The 24,484-nt window shown below is 48.9% G+C and overlaps 1 protein-coding gene across 1 annotated transcript in view; it reads left to right on the top strand.

The window, feature by feature from the left end:
- The window catches only part of FBLN1 (fibulin 1), a 99,877-nt gene that overhangs the window by 26,239 nt on the left and 49,154 nt on the right, over positions 1-24,484 (top strand). The window contains exons 12-14 of the mRNA XM_006866893.1: positions 2,732-2,851; positions 7,020-7,151; positions 8,699-8,822. Of these exons, the coding sequence (XP_006866955.1) occupies positions 2,732-2,851; positions 7,020-7,151; positions 8,699-8,822 (376 nt within the window). The remainder of the gene's footprint in view (positions 1-2,731; positions 2,852-7,019; positions 7,152-8,698; positions 8,823-24,484) is intronic.

Genomic DNA, 24,484 nt, shown 5'->3' with positions numbered 1-24,484 from the left:
TGGTCCTGGGTCTGCTGGGGTCGTTGATGATGCCTTTCTCCTCCACGCTCCACCAAACCACCTTCCTTCTGGGCAAGCCCCCATTCTTCCGAGGCACCGGAGTGGGACACATGTGTTTTTGTTTCCCAAAACCTAAAAACACTGTAGTTGTTAAGTACTGTGAGTCGGTTCTGACTCATAGCGACCCTGTACAGGGTTTCCGAGGCTGCAAATCTTCACGGGAGCAGAATGCCTCATCTTTCTCCCATGGAACCGCTGGTAGTTTCGAACTGCTGACCAGGAGGTTAGCAGCTCAATTCGTAACCACTACGCTACCAGAGCTTGACTCCAATTCATGGCGCCCCTCTTGTGTGTCAGAATAGAGCCACACTCCATAGGGTTTCCAATGGGATAGATTTCCAGGAGCTAATTGCCAGACCTTTCTTCTGAGGTGCTGGTACCATCAGCAGCCGATTTGTGTTTATCGGTTTTACCTCCCACGGACTCCTTTTCTTCTTCCCAATCTCCTATTGAAATAACGTGCTGGCGGGAATCACTGTATAAACGCTGTATGTTGGAGGTGATGAGACTGAGTTAGTGAGTGGAATGGTTAGGTGGGTGAGTTTGGGGAGTGACTGACCACCTACCTCAATGCCCTCACCACATTTACCAGTTGTCATCAAGTCAGCCTTGACTCACAGAAACCCCACGGTGAGTAGAACTGTGCTACATGGGCTTTTCAGTGGCTGAGTTTTGGGAAATAGATTACCAGGCCTTTCTTCTGAAGCGCCTCTGGATGGACTTAAACCTCCAACCCTTTAGTTAGTAGTCAAACACATTAGCCATTTACACCATCCAGGGAGCCCCCTCATGGGGTAAGCAGGTGGATAACTGAGCTTCTTGGGCTGACGGGACGAGGTGAGCAGAGCGATGTGTCTGAAAGACTCGGGGCTCAGTGAAGCTCCGTGGGAGCTTACCTGGATTGCCATTTCCTGCCCTGGGCAGCAGTGTGGTGGCCCGAGGTGTGTCACCAGGAGCCCTGATTGGTGAACTCTCAGACATGAGTTAGGACAGGATGCACGCTGGTGTGAGGAATTCTCACGCTGGAGGGCGGCCCGTGGGATGGACTCCAGACTCCTTGGGGTTCTGGAATCAGCCCTCAAGAACTGAACCCACCCTGTATCTAGTGGGAGAGAGCAGGTTCTTGTTTGAGGCGCATAGGCCAGCTCTGCTCTTGACCAGCTGTATGGGATGTGTGTGTGTGTGTGTGTGTGCCAAAACCTGGGATGTAACATAGTTATATGGTCCTAAAGAAGTAAGTCGACACGTGTGAACTTCAGTGTTCCATCTGTAAAATGGGGGCACTGGGACAAAATGGGATGAAACACACAGAGTTTGTCGTAGTGCTGGGCAGCATGGGCTACGCCAACTATACAACAATACAAAGCAGGATTGGCTTTGGTCCTTTTGTCCCTCCTGTTTCTGATAGCGTAGCGATTACAAGTCCAGCTGCTTAACACGGAAGTCAACAGTTCGAAACTACCAGCCATTCCATGGGAGAAAGATGAGACTTTCTGCTCCCATAAAGATTTACAGCCTCAGAAACCCTATACAGGGTTGCTGTGAGTCGGACCCGACTCCACGGTACACCACCACCATTTCTTGTATGTAGTCATCAAAGCCTTAGGAACCTGGTGGCATAGTGGGCCATGAGTTGGACTGATAGCCACAAGGTCAGCAGTTTGAATCCACCAGCCGATCCTTAGGGCAAAGAGGAGGCTTTCTGCTCCTGTAAAGTTTTACAGCCTTGGAAACCCTACGGAGGGTCAATACGAGTCAGTATGGACTCGATGGCAGCAGGGTTTTTGCTGTTTTCCTGGTGCCGTCTTCCTACCAGCTGCTGAATGGTGACCACGGTGGGTGTGGACAGGTGGGGGTGCGGAGTGGGTAGAAGACGACACAACAGAAATATATGGAGGTTGCTAGAAGTGTGAGTTCAGGGCACTGATTCTAGTGGGGAGGCTTTCTTTGGGGACTCTGGTGGAAGGTCCTCGTTTCAGTGTCTGTAACCCAACATTTGGGTGTTCCTTGCGATCTATATGGGATGTCTCTTTCGTCTATTTGTGTTTTCTTGCCTCTGGGCCTAATCTGATTAGGTTTAAGGCCATGCTACACTGATGTCCCTAGAAGGATATCATGCTAGGTAAAGTGGAGGGTCAGTGAAAAAGAGGCTGACCCCCAATGAGAGGGATGGGCACAGTGGCAGCAGTAATGGGCTCAAGCGTAGCAGTGATTGTGAGTTTGGTGCAGAACTGGGCAGCGTTTCATTCTGTTGTGCCGAAAGTCACTATGAGTCGGAACCAACTCAATGGAAACTAACAACAACAACAACAACAACACTAATGGAGTCCTGGTGTGGTGCTATAGGACAAGCACCAGACTGTTAACCACAAGGTCTGTGGTTCAAACCTACCAGCAGCTCCTTGGAAACCCTATATAAGGTCACTATGACTTGGAACTGACTTGAAGGCACTGAATAACAACACACTGATGTGATCTCATTGACATAGCGAAGTAAGCCCTGTATCTCATTGGGATCGCATCCACAGGTGTAGGGGTGAGGGTTCCTATACGTATTTCTAGGGGACAGAGTTCAGTAGTAACAGAAGCATTCTGTTCCAGCCCCACCGCTGTGGAAGGCTGGCCTGTGGCCTGTGGCTCTGAGGGTGACTGGGGAACCCCTCTTTTTCAGACGTGAATGAGTGTACCAGCAACCCGTGTGGTCAGGAGTGTGCCAATGTCTACGGTTCCTACCAGTGTTACTGCCGGCGAGGCTACCAACTCAGCGACGTGGACGGTGTCACCTGTGAAGGTCAGGGTGCTCTCTAGGGCTGAGGGAGGGCGCACTGCTGGACCTCTGTGTGTGCTGGGAGGGCGCTCCTTGTGGGCCGAGGGAGGGCACACCATTGGACCTGCGTGTGGAACTTTCTTGGACCAGAGTCCCCTGTGTTTCCCACCCTTCGAGACGAGCAGATGGTTTTTTTTTTCCCTCTAGCTAAGGTTTCTTGGTGTGTTTTGGACCCATTGTTGAGTGAGGTTTGGAAAGAAGCAGCCCTGAATTTTTCTCTAATAAACAGAACACTGGTGGTACTGGGGTGTACCTCAGTCTCCCTTCAGATGCTCCCTGGGTCCCAGGACTGGAAGGTGTCATGGGCCCAAAGGCTGGGGGCCTTAGAGCCATACATGCCTCTGTCACTGAGCCCCACCGATTTTCTTTGGGAAGATCCTCCCCAGACCTACCGGGTTGTTGGAGCGTTGATTCAGATACTGACTAAAAAGCTGTTGCTGTTGACACTGAATCGGTTGTGACTCATAACGACCCTATGCATAGCCGACCGAAACACTGCCCAATCCAGCATGGTCCTCACGGTTGATGTGTTTGAGCCCATTGTAACTAACTGCCAGTGTATCAGTCTATTTCGTTGAGATGCTGTTGTCCTTGTTTAAATGGCAATTAATTGGAGTCCTGGTCTGTGCTGTAGGATAAGTACTGGACTGCTAATCGCCGGGTCAGTGGTTCAAATCCACCAGCCACCCCTCAGAAACCCTACACAGGGTCACTGTGAGTCAGAACTGACTTGAGAGCATTTAATGACAATTAGGATAATTGTTATTTTTATTTTTTTAATTTATTTTTTGTTGATGAAAATGTACCCAGCAGAGCATTTATCAGTTCCAGTTTCTCTGTGGACAATTCCGTGACTCTGGAGACTTTCTTCGAGTTGGGACACCTGTTTCTGAGCTGTGTTTCCCCACCCTCTTCACGTCAGCTCACTGCCCCTTATGGTTTCGAACTGATCCTTCCACTCACTGTTGATCCCCTAGATAGAGCTCTGAAAATAGCATAATGCTCACAGCAGAGACTCTTTTTTTTTTTTTTAAAGCTTTTATTGTGACTTGAATGATAGTTTACATGGGAAATATCAGTTTTGCACTCATCCTATCATATTTTGTTTCACTGCAATGATTATAATACCTTCCATGCATCATCATTTAACTGTCTTCTATACCCTCTGTTTTTTTGTTTTTGTTTATTGATGTACACAAAAACACTCAGGAATATATAACCATTTAAACAACCAAAGGACACATTTTGTAAGCCTGTCTCCTGGCCGCCAGCACACAACCTTTCTCTTTCCATGAGTCCAGAGTCCTCAGCTGCTCTATCTCTCCATGTCCTCATCTCTGCCTCCATCTCTGGAGTCGCTGCTTCTCTGGGTAGGGTCCTGCATTTCGCTCATGCTCTTCTCCCTTGATGGTCCTAGGGTCTTCTGTTCCTGGATTGTAAGTTTAACTACTACTCTCTTTTTGTTACAAACTGCTACCTTTACAAGTTGTGACAATCACAATTAGTCATGATAACAATTGCTCATTATTGAATCAAAAGAATCCTATGTCCATATTCTTTCACCAGACTCATCTAGACAAGATGAAAACTATTCAGTGGAGATTCTATCTTCCCCCATATATTCAGAAACTAGACTCCCTCTTGAAAACTTGTAAGCCAGTCACTTCGTGCCTTTATAGCCCCCCTATTTTAGATAGCCAATGTCTAAGTTAAGGAGCTCTGGTAGCGTACAGGGTTACAAATCGGGCTGCAAACTGCAAGGTCAGTAGTTTGAAACTACCAGCTGTTTTGCGGGAGAATGATGAGGCTTTCTGCTCCCGTAAAGATTTACAGCCTCGGAAACACTGTACAGGGTCACTATGAGTCGGAACCGAGTCCACGACACATAACCACCATCACCAACAGTGTCTAAGTTGCCTGTCCTTTTGAACCCTGTGTACCAAGGGGACAAGGTTAATCCTTAATATGAAGACTTCTTCCCTCTCGGTTGATATTTTCAGCTATTACACTCACAAGTTTAGAAATGGGAGGGTGTCCGACAAGGTTGTATTCTTTCACCATGCTTATTCAACCTGTATGCTGAACAAATGGTCCGAGAAGCTGGGTTCTATGAAGAAAAATGTGGCATCAGGATTGGAGAAGACTCACTAACAACCTGTAATATGCATATGATACAACTTTGCTTGCTGAAAGTGAAGAGGACTTAAAATACTTAACTGATGAAGATCAAAGACCACGGCCTTCCGTATGGATTGCATCTCCATGTAAAGAAAACAAAAATTCTCACCACTGGACCAATAAACAGCATTCTTATCAATGGAGAAAACATTGAAGTGGTCAAGGACTTAATTTTTCTTGGATCAACCATCAAAACTCATGGAAGCAGCTGTCAAGCAATCAAATGACATATTGCATTAGGCAAATCTGTTGCACAAGACCTTTTTAGTGTTGAAGAGCAAAGATAGTCAGTTTGAGAACTAAGGTGCGCCTGACACAAGCCATGGTATTTTTCCAATAATCTTATATGCATGAGAAAATTGGACAATGAATGAGAAATATCGTAGAAGAAGTCATGCCTTTGAGTTATGGTGTTGGAGGAGAATATTGAAAGTGCCATGGGCTGCCAAAAGAACAAACAGATCTGTGTTGGAAGAAGTGCAGCCCAGGTGCTCCCTGGAGGCCAGGATGGCCAGACTTCATCTCTCATACTTTGGATATGTTGTCAGGAGGGACCAGTCACTGAAGAAGGATGTCATGTTTGGTGGGGTAGAGGGTCAGAGAAAAAGAGGAAGACCCCCAGCAAGATGGATTAGCAAAGTGGCAGCATCATTGGGCTCAAGCGTGGCAACCATGGTGAGGTTGGCCCAGGACTGGGCAATGTTTCGTTTTGTTGTGCATGGGGTTGTTATGAGTCGGTATCGACTCGATGGCCACCTAAGAACAACAACAACAACACCCATAAGTATAGGACAAGTTTATCAAATTGTCGCAATTTACATTTGCTTCCTTTATAAATTTTTTTTGTCTTCCCCTAGTTGAGCTCTGGTCATCAAGCCATTGAAGCTAGGTCAAATGGATACTATCTGCAAGTTTGGGTGTTCCTGTGCGGGTGTTTTTTTGATGAGCACGATTTTTATGTCATTTAAATATTTGTGTGTGTGCGGTAGTATAGACACAACACAGCGATCGCCAATGTAACATTTTTTACGTAGACAATTCAGTGACGCTGATGACCTAAACTGTGTTACACAACCATCACTCGTTTTGCCAAATTTCTCATCACCATTAACAGCTGCTTACATCACCAAAACCAAACCCACATCCATCGAGTCAATTCCAACTCCTAGTGGCCCTACAAGGAGCTCTGGTAGTATAATGGTTACAAATCGGGCTGTGAACCTCAGGGTCAGCAGTTCGAAACTACCTACCAGCTGTTCCACAGGAGAAAGATGAGACTTTCTGCTCCAGTGAAGATTTATAGCCTCAGAAACCCTGTGCTGGGTCACTATGAATTGGAACTGACCCCATGTCACATACCCACCACCACCAGCGACCCTATGGCATCAAGTAGAATTGCTCCATCGGGTTCCCGAGGTTGTAAATCTCTATGGGAGCAGACTGCCTCATGTTTCTCCCATGATGGGTTTGAACCGGTGATCTTGCAGTTAGCAGTCCAACGCTTAACCCTCTGTGACACCAGGGCTCCTTAACAGGCACTTCCTGCTTCCAAAGGAGTGGTTCCTCCTCCTCCCATTCCCTCCCCCTGGTAACCACTAATAACTCTTCTAAATATCTCATATAAGGGAGGTCCTTTAGTATTTGTTCTTTTGTGATTGACCGATTGATACATTCGCAGCATTTCCCATCATGCACCTGAATTGTGGGTTGCTCAGAAGCGCTTTCACTCCCTCCCCTCCCTCATCCTGCACTGACCATCCCCCACACACGGACACTTCACACAATAACCTGAACCTCAGTTTCTCATGATGTCACAGCAGGGTGAGGCGTCCTATGTCCAGCTTGCCCCATACTGCCCACCAGCTGGTGGAGACCAGGGCTTTAGGGGTGTGGGTCAGGGCCCGTGGCGAGGCACCAGGATGCGGATTGATGAGGGTGGGTTTTGCTGTTGCAGACATCGATGAGTGCGCTCTGCCCACCGGAGGCCACATCTGCTCCTACCGCTGCATCAACATCCCTGGAAGTTTCCAGTGCAGCTGCCCCTCCACAGGCTACAGGCTGGCCCCCAACGGCCGAAACTGCCAAGGTGAGCGAGGCAGGGCCCAGGGTCTGCTCAGGCCATGCTTAGGGTCTCTGGTGTGTAAGGGGGCTGTGACCAAGTCACTCCCAGCCCGGGGTCTGTTTCCCTGACTCAGGGGCCAGGAAGATGAAGCTGTATTTGGAGAGGGGGTTATGGATCCAACTCTCCCACAACTGGCAGACCTGAGCCCATTGCCCTGTCCTCTGCTGCCCCCTGGAGGCCAGAGCAGGACTGACAGCCTTTAGGAAGCCGTCCACCAAGGAGGAAGTGGGAGGCTTGACTGGATATTGGTAACTGGACACCCCCCTTCTACATCCTCGAGCCTGCTTAGTCAATCATTCCACAGACTTGCTGTGGGCCCAGTGTTATGAGAAAAAACAGTGAGCCAGATGGCAAGGGTGGGGGTTGGGTATGGGTCTACAGGTTTGTAAGAATGCTGTGGTTTTAGACAGCAGCTGTGAGGGTCTGACTGGCCAGGGGTCAGCTCCTGCACTGGCTAACTGAGGATCAAGAATGTTCCTCCTGTGCTTGGTGCCCACTGCTGAAGGTCACACTGGGCTGACAGTGCATTCTCATGATAACAGTGAGATCATGAATTAATGGATGGTTCTAGAATCACACACTGACCTCACCACCCTGAAACAGATGACTCACAGGGGTTGGAGTCAGCCAGCTCCCCACCCACCCATGGTCCAGGGCCTCCGAGACCCTCCTGCGTTCTGCAAATGTGGATCAGGAAGAGGGTGGCTTTGTCCGCGTGGGGTGGCTGAATCTGTCTACCATTCCTGCTTCTGCCCAGCTCCCTCCCCAGACGAAGCAGGAACATTCCTGGGCTGTGGCCTTTGAGACTAAGGGGCCTGATTCGTGATGCCTCTTATGGGCACCCACAGATGTTGGTAACATTCTCTGGACCCCATCAACTGACTGCTCTAGGGGTTCTCTGTGGTTCCAGGCCTGGTTCCATACCAGCCAGAGTGGTCATCCTTCCTGCACATACATACACGGGGGCTTTTTAAAGTTGGTGGAAAATGTTATTATCTTTCGATTCCATTTTCCACAAACTTTTTGAAGTCCCCTTGCAAGAACCTTTTTAGCCTCCATTTTCTCATGTGAAAAATGGGACTGGTAGCTGGTGTTCCCCCCTCTCCCTGGCCCCAGATTAGGGTGACATGCCTCAAGGAACCAGGTGAGAGATTCCGATTAGTTCAGGTGGGCACCTAGTGCCAGCCTGCCTGGCTCCGAGCCATGTGTGCAAATCCCTTAGCTTCTCTGGACACTTCCTAAAGTGAGGAAGGTCCTAGCATTGGCCTCGTGGATTGTGAGAATGAAGTGTCTGTCTGCTGCAAAGCACTGTGTGTTTCCTGTGGTCACTGTCAGACACGTGTCCTGGGGATTATAGCCAGTAGGTAAACATTCCATGCATATAAATGCCTTCCAACAAAAGAGCTGGTCAGAGCGGCGGCTCCAAGGAGCAGCCACTGATCCTGCTTAGGGCATTTATATCGTAATGTCTCTGTCTGTGACCTGGACCTTCACTGAACTGTGTTTCACAGACATTGACGAGTGTGTAACCGGAATTCACAACTGCTCTATCAATGAAACCTGCTTCAACATCCAGGGCGGATTCCGCTGCCTGTCCTTCAGCTGTCCGGAGCACTACCGCCGCTCTGCAGACACGTAAGTCCCTTGGCCCCACGCCTGTCTGTCTGAGCGGTCTTCCTGGTGGTGGCCTGGCTCAGAGACACTCAAGGACCCTGTCCCTGGTCCTTAGACCACTGAATGCCAGCCAGACTGGACTGTCTCCGAAAGCTAAGGCCGTGCCTTGGAGTGAGGTTAAGGTTTGCAGGCTACGCTCAGAAGCCTGTTCCCAGGATGCAGCTGGGCCTCCACTTCCGTATCTGTAAGAAGAGAGAGGTCCAAACGTGAGTTTTCACCGTAGCTGAGCATGTAGTGATGGTTCCATGAATGACCATGAGCCTGCAAATCCATGTGACTTGTTGACGTGTGGCTATTAGGGAATCCCTACCTGTACGTCAGATTCCATTCTACCTATATGGATACAGACAACCCTAATGTTTCCGTGCTCTAAATTTGGATGTTGTGATCTGTATGCCATTTTAAGCTCACTCATTCCAGAACCCCAGGGCATCTACCCAGGAACTCCTTTTCTCTGGGGAGCCTGAAGGCATGGCTGTCACCATTGTACCCCGCCCCTAATCGACCTGAGGTGGTTCACTTAGTGATCCTGCAGTTATTTCCAGAACATCTCCAGGATGGGGACCCAACCCTGCTCCCCCAGCACAAAAGGGTTCCCCTGGAAGTCTCTGAGTGATCAGACAGAGAGGTGATCACATCTCCAAGGTCCTAAGAACATGAAGCTCTGTTTACCCACAATGCAGCTCTAAGACCTCAGATGTCCACTTTTGACTGGGAGCCAGGCTGGCTATGTCTGCGGGTGTCTCTGCCCGACTGAGAGGTGACCGCCTGGCCTGGCCTCCAGCACACACGTCTGTCCTCGTTTCTCCAGTGGCCTTTGCCTTTTGCACAGCTCTGGGGGGCTTGCTGCTGACTTCCTGCTTCCCCACGCCTGCTTGTTGCTTTGATAAGTTCTCTGGTTAAGCCCCTTGCTTCCTTCTGGGTCTGCAATGGGTGACGGTCCAAATAGCCTTCTGGTTGCACAACACCCCATGAGGTGTGTGGGGCCACTCCGCTGAGCCATTGAGAAGGTTCTGTGTCCCCAGTTTGAGACCCTGTGTTCATTGGACTCGAGACCAGAACTTGCTGACTCCCCGGACTTTGGTGTTGTGTGGGCCTGAGGTCTCTAGAGGACAGTCTGTTGTGTTTTGATGTCTCACTCCTGTGCACTTATGAGACCAAAAGACAGTCTCTGTGTTGGGCTGCATATCCCCGAGGCCGAGCATGGGCAGGTCTGCCCTGCAGGGGCTGTGGTGTGGCTGAGTGTAGAACCAGCTCCACCTCCTCATGCCGGAGGGTGCAATGGGGGCTTCACCAGCCCCTCTGTGCTGGGAAATCTTGCACCTGTTTGGGAAACATTCACCAAGGGCCCACCATGCCCTGCCTCTGCTTGGAGTCCTCAGGAAACACGTGCAAAATAGCAGTTACAGCAGCAATGTTCTAGAAGGCTGAGGGAGAAGGGAAGGAGGAGGGAGGGAGTTGGGGTTGGCACTGGTTGAGTGAAGGAGGAGGGAGGGTGGGATGCCGTTGGGATGTGGACATGCGTTCAACCGTGTTCCGGCAATAAATTGTGTGTGTGTGTGTGGGGGGGGTATGGATTAACCAAGCAATGACATTGGGCATTTAGGGGGCAACCTGGGTGCTTTGTTTCCTCCCAGAGAGGCCATTTGTACGTGCCAGGTGTCCACAAGTCCCCATCCAGGTAAAGCAGGGACTCCCTCATTCTTGGTACGGACAGGATGGAAGTTGGGCCTAGCTCCTGGTAAGCGTCCCAGCCCCACCCTTGCAGAGAAGATTGAGGGTCCCAATGTGTCTGTTCATACATGCTCCTGCTCACCAGTGACACCTAGTGTCCATTGGCGAGCACAGGCTGGGGAAGGAGGAGATGTGAGGGCCCCTGCCTGGCCTTGCCCCTTCTCCCAAGCACCCGGGGCCTTCTTAGGAGAGATTCAGGCTTTGGAGTCGGACTCAGATCTGCAATCGTTGCTAAGTGTTTCCCGAGTGTGAGCCCGGGGTTCATGACCTTCCGGGGCCTCAGCCGTGAAATGGGGTGCTGATGTTGTCTCCTGGGTGTCTGCAGGCTGACCAGGACCATGGACACAAGCCCCCCAGATTCAGTTCTGGGTGGTGTAGGTGGGCACCCCAAGGCACACCAGCCCTGACAGTATTTGGGGGGCAAATGGAGGTATGTTTGTGTAGGTTCCAGAGTGGCTCCTGGCCCAATCAGCCCAGGACACAGGACAGATGGACAGGCTTTTGGTCCTGGCTCGCTCATTCACTGAGGCGATGGCCCTGCGTTCATCTCCTGGTCCCTCAGCATCTGTTTCTGCATCTGTACCGCGGATCCAGATACACCTGTCATGCAAGGTGTTGTGGATTAAAGATGTCTGAGCCTCCCCCAAAACAAAACAAACCCAGTGGATTCCGTCTCCTGGCGACCCTCAGTGCTACAGAATAGGACTGCTCTGTACAGTTTTCAGTGACTGTAATCTTTACAGAAGAGGTTGCCAGACCTTTCTTGCTAGTCTGTCTTAGTCTGGACACTCCCCTGAAATCTGCTCAGCATCGTAGCCACACAAAAGTGTTGGCTGGGAATCGAACTGAGTCTTAAGCGTCGTAGAGTCGGTTCTGACTCATAGTGACACTGTATAAGGTTCCCAAGGAGCGGCTGGTGGGTTTGAACTGTTGTCTCTGCTTATCCTACGGCATCCACATAGGAGAGAATTCTGCCACTGCACCACCAGTGCCTCCCAAAAGAACATATAAAACCCCTTTGATATCAAGTCCATTCCAACTCAGTGCACCCCATGTGTTACAGAATACGTTCCTCTGTAGGGTTTTCTTGGCTGTAATCACATGTGTATGTGATTTGGGTGGAAGTTTACGAAGCTAATTGGTTTTCCACTCAGTGATTCATATTGACTCTGATCTCTGTGTAATCATATTGACAGGCCTTATTTCTGTGGCTTTGAACTGCCAACCTTTATGTTAGTAGTCCGGGACAAACCGTTCTCGCCACCCAGGGCCCTTGGTTCTGGTGGGGAAGAGGGAGGAGTGGGACTTGGAGTGGGCTGTATGGGGCTGGGACATCCCTCACACACAGGGAATCTCTCTGGTGGTAGCTCTCTGTCATGGAGGCAGAGACCGTGTGGCAGAGCACAGGAAGTGGGGAAGCCCAAGTCAAGTGGCCACGGGGGTCTTCCCATCCCAGCCGAGGCAGCTACTCTAGGACGAGCGAGGTACCAGTGGCTGACGATCCGCTGGTAAGAAGGAGACTGCTTTGTCAGTCCTCAGAGGGGGTCACTGCTCACACAGACCTGACTTCTAAACCAGAGTTTTTTTTAAACATTTTCTAAAATTTTTATTTGACAGCCCATTCTCCTGTTATCAAGGCCCCTGGTTCGTGATCAACTCTTAACTTAAAGGTGGGAGACTCTAACCCACCCAGAGGTGCCACAGAAGAAAAACCAGGCTATCTGCTTCCATAAAGTTGGCAGCCACGTAGACCCTCTGGCACTCAGTTTTATGCAGCACATGTGGTTACTGAGATTTGGGCTCCACTTAACAGCATTGGTTTTGTTTTGCCTTTTTTCCCCACCCTCATCATTGTCAAAAGTCCAAGCCTCTTAGGAGATCATGTCTTTTCTGACTCTCAGAAAGCCATTTTAAACATGGAAGAGAGCTAGGTTTGGTAAGACAGCAGTTAACACAATGCCAAGGAGACAGGCAGTTGTTGAGCCTTTCCCCCACCTCTGCGCATGTGTGTCTCTCGTTGGTCCGAGCGTTTGTTCTTCTCTTCACCGTCTGGTCTAGCAGTGTAATACCAACCATCCTGACGGTGGAGTGTCCTCCTCTCCTAGAGCCCTCTAGAGCTCTCAGTGGAACTGAGTCTTGGTGGCTGGGCAGCCATGGGCACCACTTCCCAGGGAAGGGGCCCCACGAACAGCTCTTAGCCCAAAGGGATGACCGAGTGGACAGAGAGGTGAGGACCTTTGATGTCTCCTCTGCGTTGGCTGGTTTCTGGGACTGGTTTCCACAATGACAAGAGCAGGGGAGTCAGAGTAATCCAGCAAGGGGGGGCAAGACTAGGACCTGTCTGGAGAGCCGGTGTTCTCTGACCTTCCTATCATTGTGTTTGCATGGGATTGGTGTTCTGATCAAATGTGTTGGACTGAAACATTGGGGCACATGGTTCTGTAATGTACGACAAAGTCCAGGATCATGGCATGTGGGACCCAGGGCGCATGATCCCTGGAGCCTGGGGGTGGGGTGGGGCAGAGGCACCCATGCCAGTGTCTGATAGATTCTTCAGTGACAGCAGCCCATCCCCCATCTTGATAGATGCTAACAAAGGTGCCAGCGCTATGCTCAGTCCCATAGGCAGCTGATCAGATGTAGTAGTTTAAACTCTGAAATGTTATCATTTCTGGAATGTTCTAGTATGTTTGGAGTGGAGCAGGCTAGAATCAAGAAGTGCTGAGGGCACAATGGTTCAGCATTGGTTTGCTACCAGAAAGGTTGGCAGTTCAAACCCACCAGTAGCTCTGAGAGAGAGAAGACCAGGCAGTCTGGTCTTGTGAAGACAGTAGTCTGGGAAACCCCATGGGACAGTTCTCCTCTGTCATCGAGAGCCACTGACTCTGCGCCCAGTACTACCAATAGCAGCAGGAGCCGGAGAGAGGCATTGAACTCACAGAGGAACTGTCGGCCCTGGGTTGGGTGATACAGATCTAGAAAGCCAATGACTTCAGGCCCACCTTGGGAAGCAAGTGGCCTAGACGGAGCCAGACTTAGAGACCTTTAGTTAAGTATGAGGACGGCTTGGGGTGCTCTGCTGAATGACTTTGTGGGGGTCGGGTTAACACTTCCATTTGGCAGTTCTAGCCCCACCCCATCCTTGGATGGCAGAAGTAGAAAAGCTTAAACCACAGCAAGGAGATTCACACACCACCCACTAGAGGAGGTTACAGACCCACACTCTCCCTGGAGCAAATTCGTGGTCTGTGTGTGTGTACTGTGTAGAATGTGATGTGTATAGATGTGTGTGTTGTATGTGCTGTGCGGTATTTGTGTGTAGTTTCTGGTAAGTGTGAGGTGTATGTGATGTGTGTATAGTGTGTAGTGTTTATGGTATGTGTGTAGTTATATGAAGAGTACGGTGTGTGTATAACATTTATGTGGTATGTGTGCTGTAGATATAGTGAGTATGCGCTAGTGGGTATATGTACTCTGTGTGTGTGTGTGTGTGTGTGTGTGTGTGTGTAAAGGCTTTGAAGTCAGGACAGGTAGACTTTGAAACCCAAACCTGAGACCTGCTTCAGCTTTTGGAGTCACGGTCAACTGACTTGTCCTCACCAACTCCATTCCACCCCCCACCGCCCCCACAACTCTAGAATAGGGGAAATGAATGACGGGAAGAGACCTGGACTTACCTGCACACTGTCGTGCCCTGGACGAGCACAGCTAATGGGAGCCAGCCACTTCCCCCTGTTCCCCAGACCCCCAGCCCCAACACCCAGAATCCTCAGAGGCCTTCTCTCTGTTGTTCTTAGGTGCTGTCGAGTCTGTTCTGACTCATCGGAACCTTATACACAACAGAACAAAACACTGCGCCATTGTCACCATTGTTAAGCTTGAGTCCATTGCTGCCGCCACTGTGCCATCTTGTTTGGTGGTGGTCTTCTTTTTTGCTGACCCTTCCTCCTGATAATATGTCTGAAGTATGAGAGGCAAGTCTAGCCATCCTGGCTTCTAAGGAGCATTTGACTATTCTTCTCCCAAGACAGATTGGTTTCTTCTTTTGGCAGTCCGTGGCACTTTCAATGTTCTCCTCCAACACCATGACTCAAATGCGTCAATTCTTCTACTGTCTTCTTTATTCACTGTCCTACTTTCGCATGTATATGAGGCTATTGAAAATACCATGGCTTAGGTCAGGTGCATCTTAGTCCTCAAATTGACATCTTTGCTCTTGAGTACTTTAAAGAGCAGATTTGTCGAATGCAATATGTCGTTTGATTTCTTGACTGCTGCTTCCGTGAGTGTTGTTGGTTGATTGGAGCAAAATGAAGTCTTTGACAACTTCAATCTCTTCTCCATATATATGGATGTTATTTACTGGTCCAGTGGTGAGGACTTTTGTTTTCTTTACATTGAGGTGCAACCCATACCGAAGGCTGTGCTCTTTGATCTTCATCAAAGTATTTTGTCCTCTTTGCTTTCGGCAAGCAAGGTTATATCATCTGTGTATCACAGGTTGTTACTGAGTCTTCCTCCATCCCTGATGCCATGTTCTTCTTCATAGAATCCAGCTTCTTGGATTATTTGTTCAGCATACAGATGAGTAGGTATGATGAAAGGCTACAACCTGGCACACACATTTCCTAATTTTAAATCATTCAGTAGTCCCTTGCTTTCTTCGAATGACTGCCTCTTGGTCTCTGTACAGATTCCTCATGAGCCTAATTCAGTGTTTGCAAATACTTATTCTTTGCAGTGTCATCCGTTGCTTGTCATGATCCACAGTTGAAAGTTTTTGCATAGTCAGTAAAGCTCAGGTAAGCATCTTTCAGTCAAGACCTATCTGACGTCAGCAGTGATACCTCTCGTTTCACGTCCGCTTCTCTGGTAGTTCCCTGTCAATGTACTGTTGTAGCCATTTTTGAACTATCTTCAGCAAAATTTTACTTGCATGTGATGTTAAAGAGATTGTTTATTGATTTCCACATTCCATTGCATTACCTCTCTTTGAAATGGGCACAAATATGGATCTCTTCCAATCAGTTGGCCAGGTAGCTGTCATCTAAATTTCTTGGTATAGATGAGTGAGTGTCTCCAGTGCTACATCAGTTTGTGGAAAGATTTCAGTTTGTATTTCTCGTTGTGAGATTGCCCCGTTTACTTGAAGCACTCCCATTTGACTGTTGCCTGGTGGCTCTTAGGTGGCCTGTCCCTTGGCAGCATTGGCACCCACATTCTCCTTGTCTCTTCCCTCTGAACCTTGGCCCCCTCCTATGCAGAGCTCTCCTCTCCAGAAATCCTGCTTTTCAGTGCCATGACGCTCACTCCTAATGCCATCCTTCCTAAGAGCTCAGAATGGTAGATAGCTGAATAAATGGAAGGATTCCTTTAAGTCTTGGAAATAGGATGTAGAAAAGATCCCACTCACATTAATGTCAAAAGTAACGTAAGTCTAGATAACTCATCACAAGGCGTGGAAACGTTCCTAGCTGAAAGGGAGATGTGACGGAAGTCCAGAACCGAGGATGCTCCTGACTGGTGAACCAGTTCAAGATGGTGAACATTGAGGGATGTGCGCTGCTAACTCCTGTGGGCGTTACACCTTGGCTCTGCCACACTTATGTATGGAGTGTGATGGACCTGGAGCTCAGGAGACAGAAGATAGTACTTGTCCCTGTTTTGTGATAGGAAGTCGGAATCCGCCCCCATCCTGTCACAGGAAGTCGGAACCCGCCCCCATCCTGTCACAGGAAGTCGGAACCCACCCCCAGCCTGACACAAGAAGTCAGAGCCCGCCCCAAGCCTGACACAGGAAGTCGGAACCCACCCCCAGCCTGACACAGGAAGTCGGAACCCACCCCCAGCCTGACACAGGAGGTCGGAAACTATCCCCATCCTGTCACAGGAAGTCAGAACCCGCCCCCATCCTGTCACAGGAGGTCAGAGCCCGCCCCCAGCCTGTCACAGGAGGTCCGAGCCCGCCCCCAGCCTGACACAGGAAGTCAGAGCCCGCCGGCATCCTGATACAGGAAGTTGGAACCTGTCCCTATCCTATCACAGGACCACACAGAACCTGTCCCTATCCTATCACAGGACCACACAGAACCTGTCCCTATCCTATCACAGGACCACACAGAACCTGCATCTATGTGGTCACCAGAAGTCAGAACCTGCCCCTATCCTACCACTGTTCCCATCATGTCACGAGACAGTAGTACCTGCCACCATCCTGTTAGAGGAAGATTAAATCTAGTCCTAGCTCTGTCACCTGAAATCAGAACCCACCCCTGTTCTGTCTCAAGAAGCTAGAACCTGCCTCTATTCTGTCTCAGGAAGTTAGAGGACCATAGATGGGGAACTGGCCTGGACCTGAAGGCTAGTGGCAGTGTGAGAAACCTGAATGCCTGTCACAAGCTTCTCTGCCCCCCTGACTCTGTGACCTTAGGAAAGCCACTTTCACTATCTGAGCCTCCATTTTCCCATCTGAAAAATGGGGTTCACCTCCATCCTTGTAGTATAGTTGTAACGGTTGTTCAAGAGAATGCATGATGTTGAATCGATGGCAACATTCACTGAAGGGGTCATTTCCATGACCCTTCCAAGAGCTCATTGTAGCCCTGACCACCGTCTGAGCAAGGGGTAGGGCTCTGCCAGTGAGAAGGGGACATCCCTCACTATGGGCACAGCCCTTGACGCCCACCCCCCCAATGCCTTGAGGGTGTTGGAGGAGGGTAATGCCTGAGTCAGCAGCCCAGAGGTCCCACGGCGCCTCTCTCACAGGTGAGTGAGGGGTGCTCTTCCCATTGGCAGAATTGGCCAGAGGGACAGCGGGAGGCCCGTGCCGGCCCCCAAGCCCCCGCATGCCCACCTGTCTTGTTCCCCGCTTGCTGAATGTGCGCTAACGCTCTTTCCATCTCTCTACCCACCTTTCTTGCAGCCGCTGCGAGCGCTTGCCTTGTCATGAGACTCAGGAGTGCCCCAAGCTGCCTCTGAGAATAACCTACTACCACCTGTCTTTTCCCACCAACATCCAAGTGCCTGCCGTGGTTTTCCGCATGGGTCCCTCCAACTCCGTCCCCGGGGACAGCATGCAGCTGGCCATCACCGGCGGCAACGAGGAGGGCTTTTTCACCACCCAGAAGGTGAACCACCATAGTGGCGTGGTGGCCCTCACCAAGCCGGTCCCCGAGCCCAGGGACTTGCTGCTGACCGTGAAGATGGACCTATTCCGCCACGGCACCATCAGCTCCTTTGTAGCTAAGCTTTTCATCTTTGTGTCGGCCGAGCTCTGAGCACTTGCTTCAGGCCGGGGTCCCCTTGTTGCTGTCCGCACCCTCCTCTCCCGGGATTTGAATAAAGTGTAGCAGGTGATCCTACCCGGTGGACTTCACGTGCATTGCTTTTATTCTGCGTGGTTGTGGATCCCCGTGCGTTGATCATCCAGAGCTGAGCCAGATACGTACCAACACTTGGCGCCCATAAGTGGTGACTAGGGACTGTTTCCCATAAAGGGAGCCTTGCATCTGGTGGTTCTGTCGTGGGAACTCCCTGGGGGTAGGGCCAGGGGCCTCAGGTGAAGGGGGAACGAGGCTGGGAAATACCATTCCAGGTGAATCTCGGGGCCTTTAAACTGCTCTTCCTTCGTTCTATTCTGTTGACCTCTAAGAACAGAGATGATGACTGGATGTGGTCCTCAAATATGACTGAGCTCAGCCCTCAGCCCCACTGACAGATGTGGAAACTGAGGCCCAGAGAAAGGGAAGGCCTTGGCCAAGAGTGCTGGCCTGTTTGTAGCAGAGCCAGGCCTCGAACCCAGGTCTTCTGGCCCCTGCTTGCTAACCTCGTCATTCCATTGCTGTTGAGTTGATTTTGATTCATAGCAGCCTTAGATGATAGAGTAGAGCAGCCCTATAGGTCTCCAAGGCTGTAAAACTTTATGGAAGGCAGGATTTCACTGTAACAAAATGCTGTGTCCTGGGATTTCAACTTCCATTCTGTTTATCTTGATAAGAAGCCCAAATTTAGGGTGGAAAAATATGGCCACAGCCGCAACCTCTTAGATGCTGTTCTGGCCTAAATGAGGCCAAAGGTGCTCAGCCCCAGGCCAGAAGGAGGCTGAGGCCAGTGAATACGTGTGGTGTCTTGGGGGGACTTGTATTGCCAGCAGGGTATCACCCCAAGTAGTTTTTCTGCAATCCCACAGCCAGTATTTGAACCTGTTTGCTGCAAACACACGGCCTGTTTCCACAAGCCCTTAATGTGGACAGTCTCCAACTTCTCCACCATGATTCTTGTCCTCACTCGTCCTCAGCTGGCCTCTGAACATCACCCTCTGCTCAGCAGCTGGACTGATCTTTTGAGAATACATTCGATACCTTGTAATTCTTAAAACCCTCCAGGGTTTCCCTTCATTTAGGTAGAAGCCCCCAGCTCCCCGAAGTGCCTCACCAGGCCCTGCATAATTTAGTCCTTGTGTTCCCCGCTAGCCTGACCTCAAACTGTTTCCCCATCACTCCTCTCCAGCCACACTGCACAACTCTCGGTTGCCACAGGTCCTTTGCACATTCTTTGCCCCTATGATCTGAAATGCTGGTTTAACATCCGCTCTGGTGATTCTTCCTCCGAGAGACCTTCTCTGACAATCTGGGTTATTTTTTCTTGTCAGTCTCTCTTGACATCATGAGTATTGTAATTTGCTGGGAAAGCCTGGTTTATCTGTGGTCCGCTTTTGCCTCCTCTTCCTCATTTAGCAGGCCCCAAGAAGGTGGGAACCAGGTCTGTTTTGTTAGGTCTTGTGTCTTCAGCTCCTGGCATGGGACTAGACACACAGTAGGTGCTCTTGGATGGCTCGTGTTCCTAACACATCTGTGGTGTGGTCGTGACTGCCGACGCCATTTCTAAGCAGGATTGTGAAGGAGGTGGGGATGGCAGGATACAACAGTGGAGTCAAGGAACCGTCTGCATGGTTCTAATAATGGTTCTAATAAAGGTCCTGGGAGTGGCATGTAGGGGAGGTCCCTGTCCTGCTGTCTGGTGGGAGAAGACAGGCATTAAGCTCGGCGCCTTGTGCCTATGACAGGGGCCAGCAATGAGCCATCACGGGAGCACCCACATCTCCTAGCCAGCCACCTCCAGTCATCCCAGGCCACTCCTCGATGACCTCTGCTTTCAAGCCACTTCCTGTTTCTCATCCTCTAGGACATTCTCCAAGCCACAGCCCCGCGGTCTCACTGAAGGGCCAGTCCGGCCATGTCTACCTGCCTTTAGAGCCCCTCCACGGTTCTCTGCCAGCCTTTGCACCCACATCTTTCCTGCCCCCAGCTTCTTGCTTCTTGTTCTAGCTCTGAAGGGCGGTTTGCCTCTCCCTGAATGTGTCTTCGCTGTGGCAAGCCAGCAAGCTTCTGTTCTCCCTGAAGACTTAGGTCAGTGGTTTCCTCAGTGACATCTTTCCTTGGTCTCTGAGCGTCCCTCGTCCTGGGTGTGCCTCAGCTGAGCATTTACCTTGTGGGATGTTGAGAGGCAGCAGTGACTCAGTGGCAGAACTCCCACCTTCCACGCAGGAGATCCAGGTTTGAGTCTCGGCCAATGCAGCTCCTGGGTGGCTGTCTGTCAGGGAGACTCGCCTGTGGCTAGGATGGTGAACAGGTTTTAGCAGAATGTCCACGCTGAGATGGACTAGGAAGAAAAGACTGATGACTACTTCTGAAAATCAGCTAGTGAGAACACTGGGAACAATGTTGTGACGCGCAGGTGACCATGATGATGGTGCAGCATCAGGCAGTGTCCCTTCCACTGTGCGTGGATTCGTCATGAGTTGATGGCTTACTGGACAGCAGTTAACAGCAACGTTCTGGTTGCTATGTGTTTATCATTCCCAGTGCATGTGGAACTTTTTAAAGGCCTGGATTGTGTCTGGTTAACTTCTGTCTGTATTCTTGACACCTTCAGAATGTTTGATGTGTAGAGGGTGTTCAGTAAACATTTGAACAAACATGAATGGATGGGTTAAGGGGATGATGGATGGATGAATGGGTGACTGGATGGACAGAGGTATGGGTGAGTGGATGGATGGATGGATGGATAGATGGGTAAGTGAGTGGATGGATGGGTTGATGGGTGATTGGATGGATGGATGGAGGGGATGGATGAATGGATGGTTAGGTAAGTGGATGGGTGGGTGGGTGGGTAGGTGAGTGGATGGATGAATGGGTGGATGCATGGATGGATGAATGGGTATATGCATGGAGGAATGGATGGTTAGGTAAGTGGGTGGATGGATGGATGAATGGATGGTTAGGTAAGTGGGTGGGTGGATAGGTGGGTGATGGATAGTAGCATTTTCAAGGTTTAGATCAAACATAACCTGCTCTCAGCAGTCAGCAGGGCACAGCAGAGTTTCCATTGTTGTATCCAGTCATTTGTGGTTCAGATTATTCAGGCCAGAGGAGCATTTTTGCACACATTGTCTATAAGACTGTTTGGGGGGTGGGAGACAAACCAACCAGGTTTTTAAAACCTATCCGATAACCTTTCATTGCTTCCCAGAATTCCCCTAGGCAACATTCCCACCGTGTACCTCTCCAGCCCTCTGGACTTTTCTTTGATTTGTGATAGTAGTAATAATGTAGCAGCTAACACTTGTGTAGGACTTAGCAGGAACTGTTCCAAGCACTTAACTCATTCCACTCTCCAAACAATCCTGTGGAGAAAATACTATTATGATTCGCATTTCACAATAAGACCACAGAGGCACAGAGAGGTTAAGTCACTTTCCTAAAGTCACACAGCTGGTGTCTGGAGGGACTGGGATTCACACCCAGGCAGCCAGGTTGTGAAGTCTGTGCTCTGAAGCCCAGTTCTGTACTTTCCCTAATGCTGTAAAGAAAGCAACGTTCCAGAGGTCAGTGCTGGTCAGATTAACTTCACCTCAGATAGCCCTGACAACCCGTCCCCATTCTATGATTCCCCGATACAGAACAGGGTGTTTTAGTCACTAAAGAAGGAGACAGTGTGGTGGGGAGGAAAGTGCTGAGGAGACTCAATGAGAAAATGAAGTTGTTGTTGTTGTTATGTGCCTGGAGTCGGTTCCGACTCATAGTGACCCTGTACAGGGTTTCCAAGGCTGTAAATCTTTACGGGAGCAGAAAGCCTCATCTTTCTCCCGCGGAATAGCTGGTAGTTTCAAACTGCTGACTATGAGATTAGCAGCCTGATTCGTAACCACTACGCTACCAGAGCAGCCAAAAAATAAAAAAATGCACGGCATTGCATAAATCTGTTGCAAAAGACCTCTTGAAAGTGTTGAAGAGCAAAGATGTCACTTGGAGGACTAAGGGGTGCCTGACCCAAGCCATAGTATTTTCAGTCACCCCATATGCAGTTGAAAGCTGAACCGTGAATAAAGAAGACTGAAGAAGAATTGATCCACGTGAATTATGGCATTCGTGAAGAATAACTGAGCAGACCATGGACTGACTGAAGAAGAGATACAGTTGTCTTGGGAGTATAACCTGAATGCCCCTTAGAAGCAAGGATGGGGAGACTTTATCTTGCTTACTTTGGACACATGGTTAGTAGGGATCAGTCACGGGAGAAGGACATCATGTTTGGTAAAGTAAAGGCCTGACAAAGAAGAGCGAGGTCTCAATGAGATGTACTGACGCAGTGGCTGCAGCACTGGACTCCAGCACACATACCCGTGTGAGGATGGTGCATGGCCAGGCAGCATTGCAGCCCCTTAATCCATCAGGTCACCAAGGTTAGAGCAGACTTGTGGCACCTGATGCCTGTGATAGGAGGCTATCTGTACACCTACAAGGAAGACCAGTAAATACCACTATGACTCAAGTGAATACACCAACCACTAAAGCCAGTGAGGATGAAATTGAAGAAGCCTTCCAATTTCTTCAGTCTGCAATTGATCAAACATGCAGTCAAAATGTATTGATAATTATTGGTGGTTGGAATGTAAAAGTTGTAAATAAAGAGGAAGGATCAGTAGATGGGAAATATGACCTTAGCGACAGAAACGATGCTGGGAGATTGCATAAAAGAATTTTGCAAGACCACTGACTTCTTCATTGCAAATACCTTTTTTAAGCATCATAAAAGACGATTATACACTTGGACCTCATCAGATTGAATACACAGCATTAGCCAAAACAAGGCCACAGGCAAACTGCGGAAAAGAACATCAGTTGTTCATATGCAAATTCAGAGTGAAGCTGAAGAAAATGAAAACAAGTCCACAAGAGCCAAAATATGACCTTGATTATATCCCACCAGAATTTAGAGATCATCTGAAGAACAAATTTAATGAATTAGACACTAATGACCAAAGGTCAGACAGTTGTGGGATGACATCAGGAACATCATTTAGGAAGAGAGCAAAAGGTCATTAAGACAACAAAGAAGGAAAAGATCAAAATGGATGTCAGAAGAGACTCTGAAACTTGCTTTCCAGCACAGAGATGCTAAGGTAAATGAAAGAAATGAGAATGCAAAGAGCTGAACAGAAAATCTCAAAAGGCAGCTTTAGAAGACAAAGTCAAATACTGTAATGAAATGTGCAAAGACCTGGAGTTAGAAAACCAAAAGGGAAGAACACGCTCAGCATTTCTCAAGCTGAAAGAAGGGAAGGAAAAATTCATGGATTCTACAGGCAGAATATTGAATGATGCAGGAAACATCAAAAGAAGATGGAAGGAATATAAAATGTCACCGTACCAAAAAAATAAATGGTGGATGTCCAGTCATTTCAAGAGGTAGCATATGATCAAGAGCCAATGGTGCTGAAGTAAGAAGTCTCCAGTGCATTGACTTCTCCGGAGCAAGAACAAGGCTCCAGGAATTGATGGAGTATAAATTGAAATCTCTCAACTAACTGATGTGGCACTGGTGGTATTCACTCATCTATGCCAAGAAATTTGGAAGACAGCTACCTGGCCAACTGACTGGAAGAGATCCATATTTGGGCCCATTCCAAAGAGAGGTGACCCAATGGATTGTGGAAATCATCTAACAATATCATTAATATTGCACGCAAGTAAACTTTTGCTAAAGTTAATTCAAAAACAGCTGCAACCGTACATTGACAGATTGAAGGCAGATTCAGAAAAGGACATGGAATGAAGGATATCATTGCTGATGCCAGAAGGATCGTTACTGAAAGCAGAGAATACCAAAAAGATGTTTACCTGTGCTTTCTTGACTATGCAAAGGCTTTCAAATGTGAGGATCATGACAAGCTTTGGACAACATTGCAGAGAATGAATATTTTGGAACACTTAATTGTGCTCATGAGGACCCTGTACATAGATCAAGAGGCAGTCGTTTGAACAGAACAAGGGGACATCAGAAAAGGTGTGTGTCAGGGTTGTATTCTTTCACTATTACTTCTCCAATCTGTATGGTGAACAAATAATCCTAGAAACTGGATTATATGAAGGACAATGTGGCATCGGGATTGTAAGAAGACTCATTAACAACCTGAAATATACAGATGATACAACTTTGCTTGCTGAAAGTGAAGAGGACTTAAAATACTGATGAAGATCAAAGCCTTCAGTATCGGTTGCATCTTAATGCAAAGAAAACAAAAATCCACACCACTTGATCAATAAATTACATCATGTTAATTGGAGTAAAACTGAAGTTGTCAAAGACTTCATTTTGCTTGCATTCACCATCAGCACTCATGGAAGCAACAGTCAAGAACTCAAACCACATATTTTATTAGGCAAATCTGCTGCACAAGTCTGTAAAGTATTCAAGAGCAAAGATGTCAGTTTGAGAGCTTAAGTGAGCTTAATTGGTATTTTCAATAACCTCATTTACATGTGAAATTTGGACAATGAATCTGGTAGCGTAGTGGTTACGAATCGGGCTGCGAACCTTAAGGTCAG

This window comes from Chrysochloris asiatica, unplaced genomic scaffold, assembly GCF_000296735.1.
Source record: "Chrysochloris asiatica unplaced genomic scaffold, ChrAsi1.0 scaffold00097, whole genome shotgun sequence".
Lineage (NCBI taxonomy): Eukaryota > Metazoa > Chordata > Mammalia > Afrosoricida > Chrysochloridae > Chrysochloris > Chrysochloris asiatica.
This window is presented reverse-complemented; position numbering and strand designations above follow the sequence as displayed.